The following is a 20,201-nucleotide window of genomic DNA, read 5'->3' on the forward strand; positions in this document are numbered from 1 at the left end:
GACTTTGAAGTATCATGCAGAAAAGGACAAAGTGCTAAGTGTAAAACGCCTCATTTTTGCACCTCTTCTGCGATTCGCAAGAATTTCCGTCAGCAATTTTTTTGAATTAATTTTCCAGATTGCGAATTTTTTTTCAAATGTAAAAAAAGTGCATCATTTTTGTTTTTTTGCAAATGGAGATTTTTCGCGAAGTTTGCAAAATTAACGTGGCTCATCTGTAAGGCATACATGTAGGAATGGTGGCTGGGAAATATTGCTGCTTAAAAACGGTACAATGAAATTGAAGAGAAAAAATTTAGATTGGATTAGAAAAAACATAGTGATTGGACAACATCACGGTTGGAAAAAAACTCACGGTTATTTCCAGACCAATGATCAACCCACTTGTTGTCTCGGTCCCACCAGCCATACTTGTCCTTCTCGAGTGCTAACTTGTCATTAGAGCACTCGTATCTCACATTCTGAGTGCAGAAGGTGGAGACCTTGGTCAGGCCTACTATCTGGGCCTGGAGTGAAGGAAATATATTGTTGTTAGAAGCTGGATGAATACAGGGTAATGTTGATGTTCGCATAAAGCGTTGTTAATTTGATCAAACACCATGGCATGGCAATTTTCAAGCCACGATTTAAAACGAAATTAATTGCCCAATACCATGATGATAAAGTGAATTTCTATTAGAAAATTATCATCCCTACCTTGGTGGCTTCGAGGTATGTGAATGTCTTTGTAACTTCTGTCGATTTGATGTCTTCGCAGTCTTCGTCATTGTGGTTGATGATCTGTAACAGCATTAAGGTTGTAATATGATATCACGAGAGAGATTCGGTACATCCCAGGTAAAGCAGTAAAGTCCATGGTTTCAAACAAATGGTGGGCCTAGTGGGGTACTAATTCTTAGTGCCTTTATAATACATCGTTGGTGAGAAAATTACCCAGGGGAAAGGTGAATACGGTGAAGAGTGTGATCATCGCTTCAAGGTTGTAGATACTGAGTGTCTTTTTCAAAAATTCCATGAAAATCAAAAGGGCTTCGTAAGGACACTCGCGGGGTCCATCGAAGACAACATACTACCAGCAGGTTTCTCGAATCTAGCAAGGATTAAGTACTGGGCAATTGCTTTATCATCGTTAATCTTGCTTTTGTTAAAACAGAGATCATTACCAGAAGTTGGCTCGACAAGACGACTCACCGTGATCCCAATAGGCGGATTATGCACGAAGTCGCAGAGAACAATGAATGGTTTGAGCTTGTCTGATTTCTGCGTATCAGGGTCGATCAGCCAAGGCGTTTTCCCTGGAAACCCAGCATTGAGCGACCGCAAGTACCCGTAGGTCCAGTATTTCCAGTCCCTCAATTCTTGACAGGATTCGGGAATATCTGAAGAAGGATTGGATGATTGCTTTATTGATCTTGTTGCTGGTGCTGCATTACGCTCAAACTCCAAAATAATATTTAAACCCTTTGTCGTCGCCGAGGCAAAGCTTAGCTCAGCTTAAGTAGCGGTGAGATATTAAGGAAGGACTCCAACTCATTGGTCAAAAAGTGTAGAGCCTCCTGAATATGAAAAAAATTACTCATATTCAGAAATGACTCCAACTTATTGGTCAAAGATTGTGCGGCCTCCTGAATATGAAAAAAAGTACTCATTTTCACTAGGAAAGACTCCAACTTACTGGTCAAAAAGTGTAGAGCCTCCTGAATTTGAAAAAAATTACTCATATTCAGAAATGACTCCAACTTATTGGTCAAAGATTGTGCGGCCTCCTGAATATGAAAAAAAAGTACTCATTTTCACAAGGAATGACTCCAACTTACTGGTCAAAGATTGTGCGGCCTCTTGAATATGAAAAAAATTACTCATATTCACGAATGACTCCAACTCATTGGTTGAAAAGTGTAGGACCTCCTGAATGAATATGAGTAAAACAGCATTACTCATATTCAGGAATGAGATCAAGATGGTTAGGAGAGGGACTTTTGATCCGCGTTATTTGCCTGGGGTGATGAGGAATAAGACCGTCTTTGCTTCATTTACGTACGAAATTGCTTGTTGCTGCACTCCAGTTTGTAAACTCTGTGCTGGGACCATCTCCCTTTCTTGTTGTCCTTGTAATTGTGACAGAACCTATTCACGGGAAGGATGCTCTTGTCAATGAATTCGCCGTGGTCTGACTCCCATTTGCCGGACTCCGCGTCGCTATTGCAGCTCTTATCGCGGCCGTTAGTGCAGCTCTTGATGGGGCCACAGGCGCACTTTGGGGCCCCGAGACTACCAGCCCAGCCTTAGAATAAATCAATGAGAGGTTAATCATGGAACGAGCGGGACTGGTTATTCGAAACAGCCATACTACTTGGGGTTGTGTATTCTTTTAACTCGACGATAGAACTCAGTTAAAGTGGATATCACCAAACTAGTGCCAGGAGCGTAAGTGATCCATTGGCTGCATGTACGTTGTTCTACCCGAGCAACTCGGAATTTCATTCAATTGGTGATTTATGTAAATCAAGAGGTTTTTAGGGTGCGAATGGGGTATCGTTGTTTTCGTGCATCTATAATTTCACCACCAGTCTGATTGGGCATAGATATGGTGATGTCTTACTCTGAGCCTCGAATGGCATACGTCTCATCATCTTACCTGGCTGTTTTGCCCACGTTACCCCATCAGCTGTATTCTCCCAGTACATATGACCAGTGAACGGGGCATTCCAACCCCAGTAGACGGCAAACTGCTTACAGAAGCCAGAAACTTTGGTCAGAGCCTGCAACAGACAAAATTATAAATACTTCCAGTGGCGGACCTTTCAGGCGGACGAAAGGCGTAAATGGAATATATTTTGATTCTTAGAAATGCCTGTGTTTCGCATCTAGGACACCCACCTTGAGTTGTTCATAGGTAGCATCCTTGTATTTAACGTCGAAACATTTTGTCTTATCACCAACAGCCTCTGCTTCATCGTCTTTCGAGTTCACCTTCTCAGCATTTTTAGCTGAAAACAGCAATCATTTAGCATTAAACAATAAAATAACTCATCTAAAGGCCAACCAGATCGTGTACATGTACGTTGTTTCCACCTGTGCAATTCATATGTAGAAATAAACAGACATGTGTAAGTGACGAAATTCACCATAAAATATCCAAAATCTTCTCAGCGCTCCATCATTTTTTGAAAGATCATACATTGTGATGCAAGCGTGTTTTGGGTCATATTTTGCTTTTGGAGCATGCTATACGTGAATTATTCTCCCTGCGATTTTTTAGGAGACAATTTTGGACCGCCCTCAGGATTGCTTTAGGACGATACAGTCATTCAACTTACGATCAGGTTTGACCTGTGTAAGGGGGAAGTCACAGTACACTCGGAAGGGCTCGACAGGATCGGGACCATCGGCGTCAATCACGTAATATCCATCCCTTATCTTGAAGTCATCATATGAGGGATACCTCTGCTGTAGATGATAGCACGTCGGGAACAGACCTGAAACATGTGAAAGCACACGGATGAATCACCAGTCAATCACAGAACGAAAAATTTCATGGAATCGCACCTTATTTGTTGCCACCATAGCCGTATCACCACATTGAATTACAATTTGTTCGACTATACGCCAGAAACAGACGGATGCACTGACAGTGTAGCAAGTAACGAGAGTTTCGAAATTGAATTTCAAGTTTCGCAGAAGTGTTGAAGATGGAATTCCGAATGAGTTTTCTGTGGAAGGTTGCTGTTCACTAGTCTTGACGCCTCCCGTACAGACCTAAATTTGTTTGATTATTCTAGTTGCGTTATTTGGTTGTAACCCCCTCCCCTCAAGCTGTATAAATATCAACTGACTGTAACACTCCATGGCCTCTAGCTTGTATTTGATCTTGGCTCCTCCATTTTGCGCCGAAGCCGCCGCGAGGTTCTCTACAACGACCTTCGTCACGGGGAGCTGGTCTTTGTCCATGAGGAAACCACTGTCGGAACTGCGACAAAAAGAAATCATATAGTTTAATCAGGGCGAAATGTTGCTTTTGAAACGCGGTGCACATCCCAGGGAACATAGGGATAGGCAGCCCCCCCCCCCCCCCCGGGAAGTATGCTCCAAAAACAACACTTAGGCTTGAACACATGACATGACACGACGAATGGGCGAACGGTACCACTATTCGCCGGCGTGTCCGTTCAATATGTAGCTCCATGTAAACTCGGCCTGGGATGACACGTGGCAAGTGACAATGCACGTGAACTCTATGTAACCAATTCTTATACTAATATGACGGGCCTTATACTTACACCCATGAATTTGACCGTGTATCACAGTTGCATTTATTGTCTTCACATGAGTTACCAGTCGTTCCAGAGAAGTAGTACTTGGTATTATCGTTTACATCCTTCCAGGACACCAACTGTGATGCTAAAAGTCAAAGAAAATATTTTGCAGGAGGACTAGTGGCAATGATTTTGGAAAATCTTGGACCCAGCCACAGCCGTCCAGTTCTTGGTAGGTTCTCGGGTAATCCCGGAATATACACGAAAGCGCTGTATAAGAACTTGCTTTCATTTTTGGAAGTGACTACTTGGCAAGCCCGGCTCACCAAACAGCGACTTTTTCTTGTCCTGAATGGAGAGCCGAACATTAATATTGAAGTAAAGTCTCCAGCTCGCCAAACAGGGTAGATTTTTTACCTGTTTGGCAAGCCCGGCTGGCCGAACAGGTTGGCTTTTTAGTGCTGTTTGGCAAGCGGCTCTCCAAACAGGACAAAAAAAGATGCCTGTTCGGCGAGTGGCTTGCCAAATAGACCCGGCTTTTTTTACCTTAAACATTTTTATTAACCTAAAATTGTTTGTGGGTTGTTTGTTCTTTAAGCGTTTCGTTTCAAATGGGAAAAATAATATTTTTATCACCAAACTCACTCACCTCCTTCATGGAGTTTGAATTTCTTGCAATTAATGGTGATGCGTTGCTTGCAGTATGCTACGATCTTAGTCAGACCCTTGATCTGTTTGAGGGTGGCGTCATAGTATGTGGGTGTATCGGTCTGCGGGCCTGGGTCTGGGCCTTTTTCCTGAAATGTTTCAAAAGTTACAAATCAGTTCAAAACGCCTAGAAATTATCATACCAGGGTGTTTGAGTCGTGCTGAGAGAGGTATCAAGAATACGGCTGCTGTTGCATTTCCCAGGCACGATTCACAACAACCCGATGTTGCACAAATATTAAGGCTACAAGTAGTTACATTTCCCTAAATTACGATTTTAAATGTACATAAAATTTTCAAGGAAGTGACTACTTGGCAAGCCCGGCTTACCAAACAGCGACTTTTTCTTGTCCTGAATGGAGAGCCGAACTCATTAATATTAAAGTAAAGTCTCCAGCTCGCCAAACAAGGTAGATTTTTTAACTGTTTGGCAAGCCCGGCTGGCCGAACAGGGTGGCTTTTTAGTGCTGTTTGGCAAGCGGCTCTCCAAACAGGACAAAAAAAAGATGCCTGTTCGGCGAGCGGCTTGCCAAATAGACCCGGCCTATTTTAAATTGTGAACTTACCGTTCCGTCATCTGGGTGACCAATAACAGTGATACCTAGTGGCGGTTCCTTGACCATTTTGCAATAGACCATGAAAGGGGCGTTAGTATCTGAAAACACACGACGAAAATGAGTAAAACAGTTTTATAAGACTAACGGGCCCAAGAGATCGAACATAAAAGGGTAACATACGATTGAACTTACTATCGGGGACCAAGACCTTGCCTCTGCCATCCGGATCTATCAGGTATGCATACGTTTTATCTGACTTCTTGCGAACCTCTTGGCACGTTGGTGGAATGCCTGAAGTATAATAAATTTTGGAAGTTTTGGACTGTGCTAATATTGCAAAAAATCTTCACGGTCACATATCTGAGATTCAGCTGCTCGCGTTATTTGTAAAACCGAATTACACTTTGAAATCACCGTGAAAGATTTCGAAGCAGCGGATCTGAATGCATTTCATTTATTTTGCCGAGTACTGAACCAGAGAAACGTTGTTAGATACGTTTCATCACACATGTTCTCTCGATTTGAATCACGGGCCGTTTTCGTATTGTTAATTAATTTGCCTTCTTACCGAACTGGGCTTGGCCGCACTTTAACATGTGAACGCTAAACTTTCCCTTCGCACCACCCTTCCCAACCTTCTTGAATTTCAGCTTTCCGACTGGTAGAGGGCCAGATTTTGTTAACAAGCCGAAATCTTTTCTGGTTTTGCCGTCCTTGATGTCGCAATCGCATTGTTTGTTGTCTTCACATCGCCCGACTACGCCACAGGCGCACTGCCTCTGCGCATTACCGCCGGGGAAGTGGGCTACCTTGTTGCCGTCGATGTCATACCATTCGGTATCCGAGGTTATCGGGTGATTCTGAAAATGCGTTTTAAATACTTTTACGTCTAATAATAAGCAATATTTTAAATTCATAAAATTTTCTAACCGAAGTACAAGCAGGCCTTCAAGCAGCGATATGATATACCAGTACATGTCATTTAAAACAGGAAGTGACTATTTGGCAAGCCCGGCTTACCAAACAGCGACTTTTTCTTGTCCTGAACGGAGAGCCGAACTCATTACTAATGTGTTGTAAAGTCTCCAGCTCGCCAAACAGGGTAGATTTTTTACCTGTTTGGCAAGCCCGGCTGGCCGAACAGGGTGGCTTTTTAGTGCTGTTTGGCAAGCGGCTCTCCAAACAGGACAAAAAAAAGATGCCTGTTCGGCCAGCGGCTTGCCAAATAGACCCGGCCAAAATAATGTATACGCACCGTGCATTCAAACTCAACGTACTGAGAACAGAACTGGGATATTTCAATGAGCTTCTTTATCTGCTCTGGCGAGGCCGGGTAAACCAGTGGTATGTCGTCGGGTGAGGTCGGTTCCTGTGGTTCGCCTGGCCCTGTCTTCCCTTTGGGTTTGTTTGGATTGCTGGGGGGCCCGTGGCCACTGGAGAAATGGAAATGAAGTTTGTGAGGCTGAGAATTAGCCAAAGGATTCTCTAGAAGCGAAAGATTCACAGCACGTTTCAAGTATTCTGTTTTACCTTTTTGTGCGTGTGTTTTTATATGTGTGGCGACCACAATAATCTCTCACAGCGATGGGGTCAGAACTCTGTGACAAAGATTGTGAAAGTGTACGTACTTGTCATGGGGTAACATGGTAACACCTGTTTGAGGATAGGTCGTCATGTCACAGTTGACATAGACGGGCTCTGTGACCCCATTCGGTCCGTCAACGTCTATCAGGAGGATGCGGTCGGTCTTCATTCCAAGTTTGAATTTTGCCTCGTGGCAATCTTTCGGGATGTCTGCAGAGAAAACACGATGTCGTTCAGCAATAGTTGTCCTGATAAGATCTGAGATGACGTACACGTTTATACTATTCCCCCCGAAGCCTCCGAACTCACACGTGCATTAATTGTATGAAAGCTGAGCAAAGTCGAAACGTCGACTGTCCAAATGTAAATGTTAGCTCTTTTATAGACTTACCGAATGGCTTTGGTCCACACTTGAGAGGTCCTACTTTCCAATAGGTAGACTTGCCATTTTTGATACCGCCTGACCAGACTTCCGTCACTGGCAGAAACTTCTTCTTTGTCAAGAAGCCAGCGTCCTCGGCGGAACCGTCTTGAGTGCCGTCGCAGTTACAGTGTGAAGAGGGATCTCTACAGGCTGACAGTTCACCACACACACACTGTCGAATGAAAAATGTTCGATCGTTTTATTTTGGCGGATTTTACGAATAACCTCGATTCGCGAAAATAAGAATTTTGAAAATATATTTTAAATGAAAAACGGGGATTGTAATTTTCGTTACACCAGTCTTGAAACAAAGCACCATAGAGTCTTGAAGGCCTGTCGTACCTTTCCTTCTGTCAGCGCACCGGACCAACTATTGTGAAGTTTTCCCTTGCCGTCTTTCCAAAGGGTGTTGTTGTTGACAAGGAAGTCATGACCTGTTTGGCACTTGTGCCTTAAAAGGAACGAAAGCACATAATGTCGAGTGATACTAGTACCAAAAGTGATTATTACATGATCATTGCAGATCCCCGTCTGATTGGACAAGACAACGTCATGTGACCGGATCCTAAAATCTGATGTTGCTCGGTACAAAACTAATGGTACCTGTATTGTACGCGCCGGTCACCGATCCAAAGGTTGACCGCGCTCAACGTTGCTTAACTTCCACTCTGGGGCCAACGCGCCAACCACTGGGCCATAAAGGAATTCCCTCATGGCCGGCGGGTTAAGCCGTGACATATACCTGGGGTACTATACAGTACCCTCATATGTCCCGAATTATTGCTACTCGCCAAAATAGTGCAATATGTGGGCAGCAACGCCTACTCACCACATTTCCTGGTAGCAGTACTTAGAGTTCTCAATAAGGGCAAATATCTTCAAGATATCAATTATGTATCTCAAGGAAGACTTATCCTCTTGAGGATCATCATTATTGGGTGGGACGTTGTTCGGATTTTCCTTATCATGGTCAATGACTGTTATGCCGATGTCGTCATCAGGTCGCATGATGCATTTGACCTTCACTGGTTCAAGGTCACCGGTACCGTCAGGGTCAATGGTGTAGCGGTCTTCTTCCTTCGGATTTTCTTTCTCGTCCGGCTTTCCTTTAGCTAGTCTTACCTCGTCACAAGTCATTGGTATCTCTGAAAGGCAGGTGGCAAAATATTGTCCAAGTAATAACACTTTTACGGGCTACTTGTCAATAACATGAAGCTAAGATGAACTCCATAATATACATGCCGATCTTCCATCAATGTGCGGATAGTGAAAGGAGGAGACTTTACGATTGATGTTCACTACCCATAAAGTCGGCATGCACAATGATATATAACTATTATGTGTTGGCCTGACATGAGTATTGCTTTTTGTGACGAAATCTTATCAGGAAATTACACAAAATGAATGAAAATCCTCCTTACTTTCGCATCCTGTTTTTTCTTCGCCGACTTCTCCGTCGCCTTTGAATCCGTTCTTACACTTACACTCGAAGCTACCCTCTTTGTTCTCGCAGGATGCACTGGGATGACACGGGCCTAGCGGAGATACTGGCGTTGGAATACACTCGTTCGTGTCTGAAAAAGGGAGCAGCCTTCATTTAGGATTCCGGCTTCTGTAGCTGAAGATCAGATCCCCATATGCACCAAAACGCTTTTAAAAAGAACTACTCAACACGCTTCGACAACAAATGACCTTTCAGGATGTTAAAATGACCAGCTTCTTGACACATTGCGAAAGAAAGTGGCGAAAGAGGGTCCGACTCCATGTACGCTCTGAGCACTTCATAAGTACATATCCTTCATGTATTCATCCCAAGAAAACCCAAGAAGTCACGCGATGACATAAATTCAACCGAGTTTGTGACTAACATTATCTAGTTCTACATCCGTTATCACTTTGTAGCAACTGAAGACGCCTACCTTTGCAATCGATGCCATTACCCTCGAAGCCAGGATTGCACACGCACTTATTGTCACCGCCGGTCTCGTTGAATTGACACTTTCCTTTCGAACTGCATTTTGAATCGTCAGTGCAAATACGTTCATCTGAAAAAATACACGTGATGAAAATATATGAATTCTGTCACTGCATTTATAGCCAATAAAAGCGTACTTTGTGAAAACACCCGCATCCCTCACAAAGTACATGTATTAGGCCTTACCAGTTTAGTGCTAGCGACCTTTATGAAAGCTGTTTCGTATGGGGGCTGATAACCCTGCATCAGTAGAACCCTACGGCAGTAGAACAATGGGAGCTTCTACCGAGGTGCGAACGGGCTTTGTTCAAAGACAATAGACTCTGCTTTGGGCAGGGCTTGACTCCTCTTAACTGTGAGGTGCGAGCGGGCTTTGTTCAAAGACAATAGACTCTGCTTTGGACAAGGCTCGACTCCTTTTAACTGTGAGGTGCGAACGGGCTTTGTTTAAAGACAATAGACTCTGCTTTGGACAAGGCTCGACTCCTTTTAACTATGAGGTGCGAACGGGCTTTGTTTTAAGACAATAGACTCTGCTTTGGACAGGGCTGGATTCCTTTTAACTGTGAGGTGCCATCAGGCTTTGTTTGAAGAAACTAGACTCTGCTTTGGACAGGGCTTGACTCCTTTTAACTGTGAGGTGCCAGCAGGGTTTGTTTAAAGACAATAGACTCTGCTTTGGACAAGGCTCGACTCCTTTTAACTGTGAGGTGCGAACGGGCTTTGTTTAAAGACAATAGACTCTGCTTTGGACAGGGCTTTACTCCTTTTAACTGTGAGGTGCGAACGGGCTTTGTTTAAAGACAATATACTCTGCTTTGGACAGGGCTTTACTTCTTTTAACTGTGAGGTGCCATCGGGCCTTGTTTGAAGACGATAGACTCTGCTTTGGACAGGGCTTGACTCCTTTTAACTGTGAGGTAAGGTGCAAAATAGCTTGATGCTCCTTATATTTTACTTACCTTTGCACTTGACGCCATCTCCCTCATATCCCTCCATACACGTACACTTAAACGAACCGCCTGTATTGGTGCAGTTAGCGTGTTCGTGACAATTATTCAATTTTTCGTCTTCGCATTCGTCAACATCTGAATGTGTCAATAAGTTTATATGCATGTAATTTGTTCTAAATTTTTGCTAAGTCTTGAAAAATTTTGAAATAAATGTATATAACAAATGAATGATTACTCAATGGCCGAGGATACTGTTAAAACATTTGGCTTTATGCTGCAGCAGAAAAACGCGCTTATTTGGAGAAAAGAGGCCAAAACCATGAGAGGAGGTATGAAAATAGGGCTGGCTGATGTTAAACTAGTATTTACCAAAGCACAGCTTCTTCCCGTCGCCGGCGTACCCATCTCTGCATCGACACTGGCCCAATTTGCAATCGCCTTTTTTGTGACACTCGCCTTCCGCTGCGCAGGCCTGGTTTCCTGTAAGAGAGCACTGGCACGCTGTACGATGTCCCAAGATCTCAACAATAGGGTGTAACCTATGTTCTCATAATAGATCTGGTTTGGTTCTAATGTCATGGGAAAATCTTGGTGTTAATACGAAGACTTGTTATTCATTTACTATTGTTCGTACACCCACAGGCGGAAACCGGAAGAAGGACTGAAACCGCACGGCTTTCACCGGCGTCAAACTAATGTCAATGTAACTGACCACAAAGCGACAAAACCGCGACGATATCCTGTCGCATTGGAATCAGGCCCCTGAACCTGGTGAGAGAATTTCATAGAGAAAAACCTTACTGTAATAACAAAGGGGGTATTTTTTCTCCGCGCAGTCAGCGTCGTTCCAATTGAAACCGTCACTATGGTCGAGACCAACACAGCTTCCCGTATTGTTATCATCTGGCTGCTTCGAACCCCAGCTGGAGTAGCTTCCATTTCCGAAGATTGTTCCGTCAGACCATGTGTATGCACCGTCGGTCGTGTTGTCTTCAGTAAGACCTGGGGAAAAAAAGTAAGAAAGGGATAATTCCGTTTTTGGTGATTTGCCACTCTAGATTAACTTAATATAAGCATTGTTAAGGACGTTATAGTAAGTAAGGTCACCAGCATCAAACTTTGGAAGTGACTACTTGGCAAGCCCGGTGTGACAGCGGATATAGTCCCCCTGGAGTCATAGTCCGGTAGCAATGTATTTGATCAATTAAGCAGCAAGATCTATTGTACCGCTAACCCTAACCACGGACTATCAGCCCTAGGACTACTATCCCTTGCACACCGGCTTACCAAACAGCAACTTTTTCTTCGTCCTGAATGGAGAGCCGAACTCATTAATATTAAAGTAAAGTCTCCAGCTCGCCAAACAAGGTAGATTTTTTACCTGTTTGGCAAGCCCGGCTGGCCGAACAGGGTGGCTTTTTAGTGCTGTTTGGCAAACGGCTCTCTAAACAGGACAAAAAAAGATGCCTGTTCGGCGAGCGGCTTGCCAAATAGACCCGGCCTAACTTAATATAAGCATTGTTAAGGCTAGTATAGCAAGTAAGGTCACCAGCATTCAACTTTTGATGGAGTGAAAGTGAAAATGTAAAAATGCAAGATTTACTAAAATTTAGCTACATTTCAGAACATACCGTCAACTAATTCCAGGCCTCATTTGGCACTCATCTCTAACGGTGACACACATCCCCTGGCCATTTGGCCTGTCAGTGGAAAAACGCTATCGAGAAATCGAACTTCAACACACAACTATGCCCTACCTATCCAAAAGTCTTTGCCAGTGAATTGACTTGAGAGATAATTGGCGATGAATATCTGTTCCTGTTCATTTCTGATGGTGACTGGCTTGGCACCTCTTTGTTCACATGTCGCGCTTGCCTCTCCCCCTCCTAGCTGGTTCTTGCTGGAGTGATAGCAATACCCTCCAAAGCGCTGCGAGCCCTCAGGGCAAGACTCGTCCTCTGAAAAAAAGAAGAATTTGGCAAGAGGTTATAACTTATATTGTGGCTCAGGTAAAACAGAAATCAAAATTGCCGTTATGTAGTTGCCAGGAAGGCAGATTTGTTGACTCTTGGCATATGTATTGAAAACGATAAACTCAAAACATGAGATATTTCTAACATGTTTAAATTGAAGCTCAATTTCTAAACATTTATATTGGGTGATATGAATAAAGAGTAGTAAATGCTTTTATCTAAAACTCCATGTACATTTACACTTGGTCTTTCTGTACAAAATTGAAGTAAAAGCATTTGCTAGCCTTTATTCAATATTCATATCACCCAATATGAATAAAGAGTAGTAAATGCTTTTATCTAAAACTCCATGTACATTTACACTTGGCCTTTCTGTACAAAATTGAAGTAAAAGCATTTGCTAGCCTTTATTCATATCACCCATTGTTTACATGTAATTCTAACGTCTGCGGATGTAAATGAACACACCATTCTGTCCTTTCTCGCACTTCACCATCGCAGTCCCGCTCTTGCAGTGCATGCTGTACCATTTCATATCGCTGTCAATCACGGCGCATTCGTTGCCGACCCTGGGCTCGTCTTTCGCCCAGTTGGTGTAGGTTGCTTCAGACCATTCGCCGGCCAGAAGCCACTCCCAGCGGCCTCTAGTAGTAAGGCGGACCCCGATCCACATTTTAACGCCTTCGGGCATCGTAAGCCTGGACAGGAAATGTATAAGTGGAAAAGTCAAAACAAAACGATGTGAATTAACCAATGAAAGCCAATGGGGTGTGGTTTGGAAATATCTGAAGGCTAATGAGAGAATCATTTGTTGACTCTAGCATGGACCTTTTAATTATTATTATCATTATCAAAAACATTTTTATAGCGCTTAACGTTGTTAAAACTTCTAAGCGCTTTACAATTTACAATAAAACAATAAAACACTAATACATGATAGAATAAAAGTCATTACTAAAGAAAACGTGCAAGTGGGATTTTAAAAAAAAAAAAAAAAAAAAAAAATTTAAAAGAATTTCTTAAAAATATGAGTTTTTAGTGTAGTTTTAAAACGACCCAGGGTACTCTGGCCACGAACACTATTTGGCAGCTCATTCCATAGCTTTGGTCCCGCCACTGCGAATGCAGAGGAACCTATCACCCGGTTTGTGCGGACTTCCTTACACAGACCCAAAACAAGTCTTAACAAAAACAAATGTTAAAATATAACTTAGCAATTCATTTCGGTTGACCAATACATGTTCTTTACAGTTGGGAAAAGTAGGCCTTATAACACTGTCAAAGGAATTAAATTGAAGGATAGAGACCATGGTTTCTTGTTAGTGATCTATCAAAAGTTCTTTGAAGGGGCATGTGAACAATATCTGAGGATATGAGTTGTAGCATCTGACTGGAAGGTAGCATTGATGGAGAATACGCAGGTTTATGGATGTCAGATAGTGGTTCCTTGGCATTTGCAAACAATTTCACTGGGCGCTTATATAGCAGAACACGGTAATATGAATGATAGGCCGGGTCTATTTGGCAAGCCGCTCGCCGAACAGGCATCTTTTGTTGTCCTGTTTGGAGAGCCTCTTGCCAAGCAGCACTAAAAAGCCACCCTGTTCGGCCAGCCGGGCTTGCCAAACAGGTAAAAAATCTACCCTGTTTGGCGAGCTGGAGACTTTACTTCAATATTAATGAGTTTGGCTCTCCATTCAGGACAAGAAAAAGTCGCTGTTTGGTAAGCCGGGCTTGCCAAGTAGTCACTTCCAATATGATATGTCAATTACCACGAGACCCTGGCATGCCTGTGTGATGTTTGATCATACATTCTTTGAGGTGGTTGGAGATTAAATTGTCTCTTTGCCACACAATGCAGTCGTCCCAGTTCTTAATAGAGTTTCTCAGTCACAGTTGTGTTATTGGGTGATATGAATAAAGACTAGCAAATGCTTTTATCTAAATCTCCATGTACATTTACACTATGCCTTCCTGTACAAAATTGAAGTATAAGCATTTGCTAGTCTTTATTCATATCACCCATTGTTTCGATGCAACAGATTGAAAATTATTATCGATGAATAGATCACCCCATCAAACCGAGTAAAAGAAAAATCCGTCTGGTTTCTAACAGTACCAGCTGTAGACAAGCAAATACTAATACAGACAGAGGGTAGCTGATTGATTGGTTGGTTGAAATTACCCATGAATAATTTACAAGGCGTTGATGACCACCAGCAAAGTTTGAATGATTAAAAAAAGTAAATGAAAACTCACATTGCCTTAACTTTTTCTTCATCCTCCTTGCTTGTTATCTTAATCAAGTCACCGCTATGCTGGACACAAGTCATGTACGAATCGTGAAAGCTTTTATTGCCGGGTTTGTCAAAGTAGCAGTCTTCGCCTCCTTTTTCGTAATCGTATGCCCAACCTGGTGGACAGGGCCTGTAAGGGTTCAGGTCTGAAGAAAGAAAGCAATTACTTGAATACTCAGACTTGACCAGGTTGATGAACGGTATGGCCTGTAAGGAAGGAGGACCCGCTCGTTCAAAACACGGCGAACCTTACGTTATTTTGCCCCGTACCTCGCTGTTAATTCAGGCCTAACACAATACACTGTCTATTGTCGGTGAACGAAGCCCGCTCGCACCTAGGCCTAAATTCCTATTGTGCTACTCTCTAATCAAAGTGTTACCGCGGCAAATTCCGATTACATCGACCCACGAAACATCTTCCACGGGGGTCGATAAGCCTAAACGACCCCAATATGACATAACACCAAGTGAAGTTCTAAATATGTTTTTGTCTTGATTATCCGCAGTTTTTTTATAGGCCGGGTCTATTTGGCAAGCCGCTCGCCGAACAGGCATCTTTTTTTGTCCTGTTTGGAGAGCCGTTTGCCAAACAGCACTAAAAAGCCACCCTGTTCGGCCAGCCGGGCTTGCCAAACAGGTAAAAAATCTACCCTGTTTGGCGAGCTGGAGACTTTACTTCAATATTAATGAGTTCGGCTCTCCATTCAGGACAAGAAAAAGTCGCTGTTTGGTAAGCCGGGCTTGCCAAGTAGTCACATCCTTTTTTATAACAATTATACCACCCACACAAATTAGGTCATGCTGATTGAAGAACAGTAATCCCGGTCGATATATGTACTTGTTTGACATGTTCGCAGCCTGATATTTTGTTTTCTTTACGGAAATATGTTACCTCTCCCGCCCCATATTGTATCGCCAGGCCGTTAAAACATACACCCCGTGATTTAAATCACTGTCCTGGCAGAACTCTCAGGCTCAATACTATGAAAAGAAACGTCTATTCTCATTAATTCTGCCAGGCTGGGCCTATTGAAACGTGCCATCATCACGGCGACAATGATATCTGCCCCAAATAACGATTGTTTAATATCTGTTATGATTGTTTATTGACATGGCAGATGCATTCTATCAACTTTTTTTGTGTTGTGACAATTGGCAAGATGCGTCGCTTGAACTTCTTGGTATCTGTGACGACATTGGCGCCATCTGTCACCCGTACTAAAGGAATTAGCCGGGATGAGCGCGAGATTAGGATTCTTTCAATATTCAAATATTACATGTGATGTTGATGGATCATAATATAGAGGACAACAACTGAAGTATTGTGTTACTCGTCCCTTGACAAGAATGATGAATGGCGAAGGACGTTGGCTCCATATTTAGAATTTCATGTAAAACCTTAACCTTGACCAAAATCAATAATGGTGTATGAAAATGCGAATGACATTGACTCCATATTCAGAATTTCATGTAAAACTTTAACCTTGACCAAAATCAATACTGTAGGAAAGGCTATACAGCCGAGATCTCAGATGGTTATACGCTGCCCCCTCCTTCTCCAAACATGTTTTCGTCTTTCCACTCATCTGGGCCAGATTGTTCAAAAGCACAAAAGTCACGTTATCCCTAACAGTTACGTTAAGTATCCTTATGGACGTTATCGCCTTCAGTTAAACCCATTAATATTTTCATGTTAAGACTTAACGGCGCCGTTTAAGCTAACGTGATTTTGAACAACCCACCCCTGATATACGCACACTATGCCTCCAGTGCAGCATTCGCTAGAGAATCCATGCTTTTTCATGATAGCAAGAGTCACGGGGGTTGTGGAAGGTCACAGCTTGTCATAAACATGAAAACAGTTGGCAAGTTTTATGATATTTAAAATATGGATCCTAGAGCTAGTTTTGAATAACGTTCTCAGCTGTTTTGTTCTATACTGACAGTTTAATAATGCGACTCCGTGCAGCTACTGAATTATGAAGACAATCGGTACCAAGATGTTACCAGGTTTATGCTCCGTTGAAAAGAAACGAAATAATACACATCGATTTCTTCTAACATCATCGTATTTCTTTTCAGTTAAGCGGTATACCAAACACGGCTAATGCGTCTCCTTTTGTTATAAGCACTTCTCTAATGGCGTACGACAGCAATACCGCGTTCCCTATGTTGTGCTACACTTTACAACGTATGATGCCAATTTTCCCCTCGGTGGCCAGTAAGATACCTAGTGGAAAGGTAGATTTTTCTAATTTTGCCCCTTTATTCAGCCTTGATGACTTTGCTTAGCTCATCAGGTGATGTGATCACATGCAAATATTCCTAAGAGTCATTTGCCGAAGATCTGAGCCTCGCAGCGGCTGAAACAAATTGTTCTTACCTCGACTGCAAGCATAAGCGTACTTCCCATCACAAGGGACTGTCACAAACTCGAAGCCTTTAGAAGGATCAATCACCACACAATCCTTTTTCTGGCTATCTATTGTGGAGGGTTCTTCCGGAGCCCATTTATCATAAGCCGTGTTGTCCACCCAGACGAACTGGCCTGGAGAGAAAAAAAAGAGACATTTGTTCAAGATCAAAGCGTCTTTTGCAGACTGCATCTTACACACATTCCCTAACATCAGCTGAGCATAAAACGACGTGAAATTGATTTCGCCAAAACACAACTTTTTAGTACATTATTGACTGTAACCACCAAATTTTCGCTGATTTCTAGAATACTGAAGTATGTAATTTCTGTAAGCGGTGAAACAGAAAACGAACCTTCTATATCGGCGTCGGTATATCCAATCAGGACCTGTTTTGTCTGCCCTGCCTTCACCAGTTCATCCTTCATCGCCTTCCATTGCGTGTCCGTGGACAGGGTCAGCAGATGGCCACCCTGGAGCTCACACTTCTTCTCAGCTTTGTCTGGGGTCTGTGGGTCCTTGGGGAAGCTAAGGCACTGTAAGTCAACCTTGATCTGTCCTTCGGGACATTTGGCTGATGAGGCAAGATGAAAAAGAATCTTAAATGTAAGGAAAATGCCACTGAACATCTATCCCCATCGCCAATATACACCATTGCCGCATTTTAATCCCGTTGGTAGTGGTTCCGCAGATATGTGCTAAAAATGGGATTCTTTTATTATATTGGCCGGGTCTATTTGGAAAGCCGCTCGCCGAACAGGCATCTTTTTTTGTCCTGTTTGGAGAGCCACTTGCCAAACAGCACTAAAAAGCCACCCTGTTCGGCCAGCCGGGCTTGCCAAACAGGTAAAAAATCTACCCTGTTTGGCGAGCTGGAGACTTTACTTTAATATTAATGAGTTCGGCTCTCCATTCAGGACAAGAAAAAGTCGCTGTTTGGTAAGCCGGGCTTGCCAAATAGTCACTTCCTATTATATCCCGTCCTTATCCTGCATATCGTAGTTTCCTAGCGGCTTCCACTCAGCACCTTTGGAAAACTCCCCAATATTTAGGATTTCTAGGGGAAATTAGGACGTGCACCTAACTAAATGAGAGCCGGGGTCTACGCAGTCGCATTATAGATGTACTTACGTTCAGAGCATCCAATGTGCTTCTCTCCACTGTTGGCGATGGTTCTCTTGCCATCCCCGACTGTTCCATTGGGACACAGACAAACGGATTTGGTCTTGTTCCTGACCTCAACGCAAGTGGCGTTCTGATGACACACGGAGTCCTTGTACACGGTGCACCCTAGATATGCTGCAGAAATAGATAACACGATGTTTAACTGACCCAGCTATCAACTGTTAGGATAGCTGATCATCAGGAACAGGGCATTCTACATCAGGAAATATGTAATGGGACATATCACTAGCCATTCATTTTGAAATAAATAACGTGGCAGCCACTTATAATAGCCACTTAATTAGGAAATAGATAACGCGGCTTACAACTTATTGCCGTTTCGACAGAGAAGAGGTACATGACGCAGACATGATGAATAGGAAACGCCGAAGGTGAATATCATGTTAGCTTTGACGCAATGCCGGATTCGTCCTTGCCCAAACCACTAAGCTAGAAAGTTAGCTGGGGTAGCAAGGTGTTATACGTACGCTTTGACACGCATGATGGCTGTGGGTAACAGGGTGCTTTGATACATTGGACCTCTTTCAGTACGCACATCATCTCCTTGGGACAGGTGATATTCGCACAAGGATCTGAAAATATAGCCAACATCAGTCCCTCGCTCTCTGTATCTTTTCTCTTTTTCGTTAGCGACACCCTCACATCAGTGGTAGGCCTTTTTTCTGCTCAAAATGAAGAAACATCATAATACCTTTTCATCCCCCTTTCATTTCATTTTGAATAAAAATATACGAACCTACACATTTTGGCTTGTTATCTACCATCTTGCATATTTCACCAGATCCACATTTGATGGTGGCACATGGTCCTAAAAAAGATAAACTCAAAATTTCAGCACTTCTCTTGTCGTGGGTTTATGAGAAGTTAAACGCTAAATCCCCGTAAACCATTTTCAGTCGTATTACTGATGGCAGATACACCGAGGTCTGCGCCGATACCGGGGCGCCAGATTCCTCATGCACCCCAAATCCTCCCTCGAACCGAGGCATACCCTCGAGAAATGTGGTGCTGCTTCTTCGGGGTCCCGTGAATATCAGTCTCTCTGAAAGTCAGTACCATACTAACCTAAGCACCGTGGCAAGTTCCCTACCATCTTGCATACCAATCCAGCCGAACACTTGACGTTAGCGCATGTTATAACGGGCTCTAGAAATAAAGATTGACAATCAAGTCATAATTGATCATCCTTGAGCTTTTAGAGAGGCTACATGAGAGCAGAGTCTACACTCCGGACGCAGTGGACCGGCCTCGTCGAGATGATCAGGATGACGAAATTTAATTGCCTTGGGAGTCTTGAGATAAGTAGTCCTTACTAACCTGGTACACACATTGGCGTGTTTCCTTCCATCCGACATACGTAACCTCGCACGCAGTCATAACTAGCGCAGGTTAGACCTAGGAAGACAAGCCAAAACATGTACAATAAGCAGTGGTTGACAACGTTTAGCCATTTTCCCCATAGCAACCAGTGAGAGGACTTTTGGCAGTGGCCGCGTGACAAGCCATGGTGGCCTGAGTAAGGAGCAAATTCACACAGTGGCCTTGTTACCGTAGGCAAATTGACAAGCCTGACTTATGGCAGTATAACTAGGGCAAATCCCGGGCCAAACAGACAATATAAAAACTGTTCATTTTATAGCCACACCTACCTGTTGTACTTACACCTGGTCGTTTAGCTAGGAGGCATCACGTCTGAACTCGAGTTTAAACTTGAAAACTACACTCAGTTCTATTGAAAACTACACTCAGTTCTATTGAAAACTACACTCAGTTCTATTGAAAACTACACTCAGTTCTATTGAAAACTACACTCAGTTCTATTGTCTAACACTATAACAATCATTGTGAGAAGACAAGTCGGCAACGAGGGATAGG

The 20,201-nt window shown here is 43.1% G+C and overlaps 1 protein-coding gene across 1 annotated transcript in view; it reads right to left on the minus strand.

Moving 5' to 3' along the window:
* Positions 1 to 19,468, minus strand: part of LOC135497618 (uncharacterized) — a 66,982-nt gene extending 47,514 nt beyond the window's left edge. Inside the window, exons 1-32 of the mRNA XM_064787422.1 lie at positions 19,392 to 19,468; positions 19,063 to 19,134; positions 18,794 to 18,898; positions 18,273 to 18,440; positions 17,497 to 17,715; positions 17,111 to 17,275; positions 14,690 to 14,873; positions 12,899 to 13,128; positions 12,215 to 12,415; positions 11,259 to 11,459; positions 10,827 to 10,937; positions 10,467 to 10,592; positions 9,449 to 9,574; positions 8,951 to 9,103; positions 8,359 to 8,674; positions 7,872 to 7,980; positions 7,497 to 7,701; positions 7,150 to 7,315; positions 6,777 to 6,954; positions 6,090 to 6,381; positions 5,714 to 5,812; positions 5,531 to 5,619; positions 4,906 to 5,053; positions 4,281 to 4,401; positions 3,837 to 3,970; positions 3,321 to 3,479; positions 2,881 to 2,990; positions 2,639 to 2,762; positions 2,042 to 2,284; positions 1,192 to 1,379; positions 697 to 780; positions 356 to 506 (exon numbers count right to left, since the gene is read on the minus strand). Of these exons, the coding sequence (XP_064643492.1) occupies positions 356 to 506; positions 697 to 780; positions 1,192 to 1,379; positions 2,042 to 2,284; positions 2,639 to 2,762; positions 2,881 to 2,990; positions 3,321 to 3,479; positions 3,837 to 3,970; positions 4,281 to 4,401; positions 4,906 to 5,053; positions 5,531 to 5,619; positions 5,714 to 5,812; positions 6,090 to 6,381; positions 6,777 to 6,954; positions 7,150 to 7,315; positions 7,497 to 7,701; positions 7,872 to 7,980; positions 8,359 to 8,674; positions 8,951 to 9,103; positions 9,449 to 9,574; positions 10,467 to 10,592; positions 10,827 to 10,937; positions 11,259 to 11,459; positions 12,215 to 12,415; positions 12,899 to 13,128; positions 14,690 to 14,873; positions 17,111 to 17,275; positions 17,497 to 17,715; positions 18,273 to 18,440; positions 18,794 to 18,898; positions 19,063 to 19,134; positions 19,392 to 19,419 (5,005 nt within the window). The 5' untranslated portion in view covers positions 19,420 to 19,468. The remainder of the gene's footprint in view (positions 1 to 355; positions 507 to 696; positions 781 to 1,191; positions 1,380 to 2,041; positions 2,285 to 2,638; positions 2,763 to 2,880; positions 2,991 to 3,320; positions 3,480 to 3,836; positions 3,971 to 4,280; positions 4,402 to 4,905; positions 5,054 to 5,530; positions 5,620 to 5,713; positions 5,813 to 6,089; positions 6,382 to 6,776; positions 6,955 to 7,149; positions 7,316 to 7,496; positions 7,702 to 7,871; positions 7,981 to 8,358; positions 8,675 to 8,950; positions 9,104 to 9,448; positions 9,575 to 10,466; positions 10,593 to 10,826; positions 10,938 to 11,258; positions 11,460 to 12,214; positions 12,416 to 12,898; positions 13,129 to 14,689; positions 14,874 to 17,110; positions 17,276 to 17,496; positions 17,716 to 18,272; positions 18,441 to 18,793; positions 18,899 to 19,062; positions 19,135 to 19,391) is intronic.
* Between the last annotated feature and the right edge of the window lie 733 nt (positions 19,469 to 20,201).

The sequence above is a fragment of the Lineus longissimus genome, chromosome 13 (genome assembly GCF_910592395.1).
Source record: "Lineus longissimus chromosome 13, tnLinLong1.2, whole genome shotgun sequence".
NCBI classification, from domain to species: Eukaryota; Metazoa; Nemertea; class Pilidiophora; order Heteronemertea; family Lineidae; genus Lineus; species Lineus longissimus.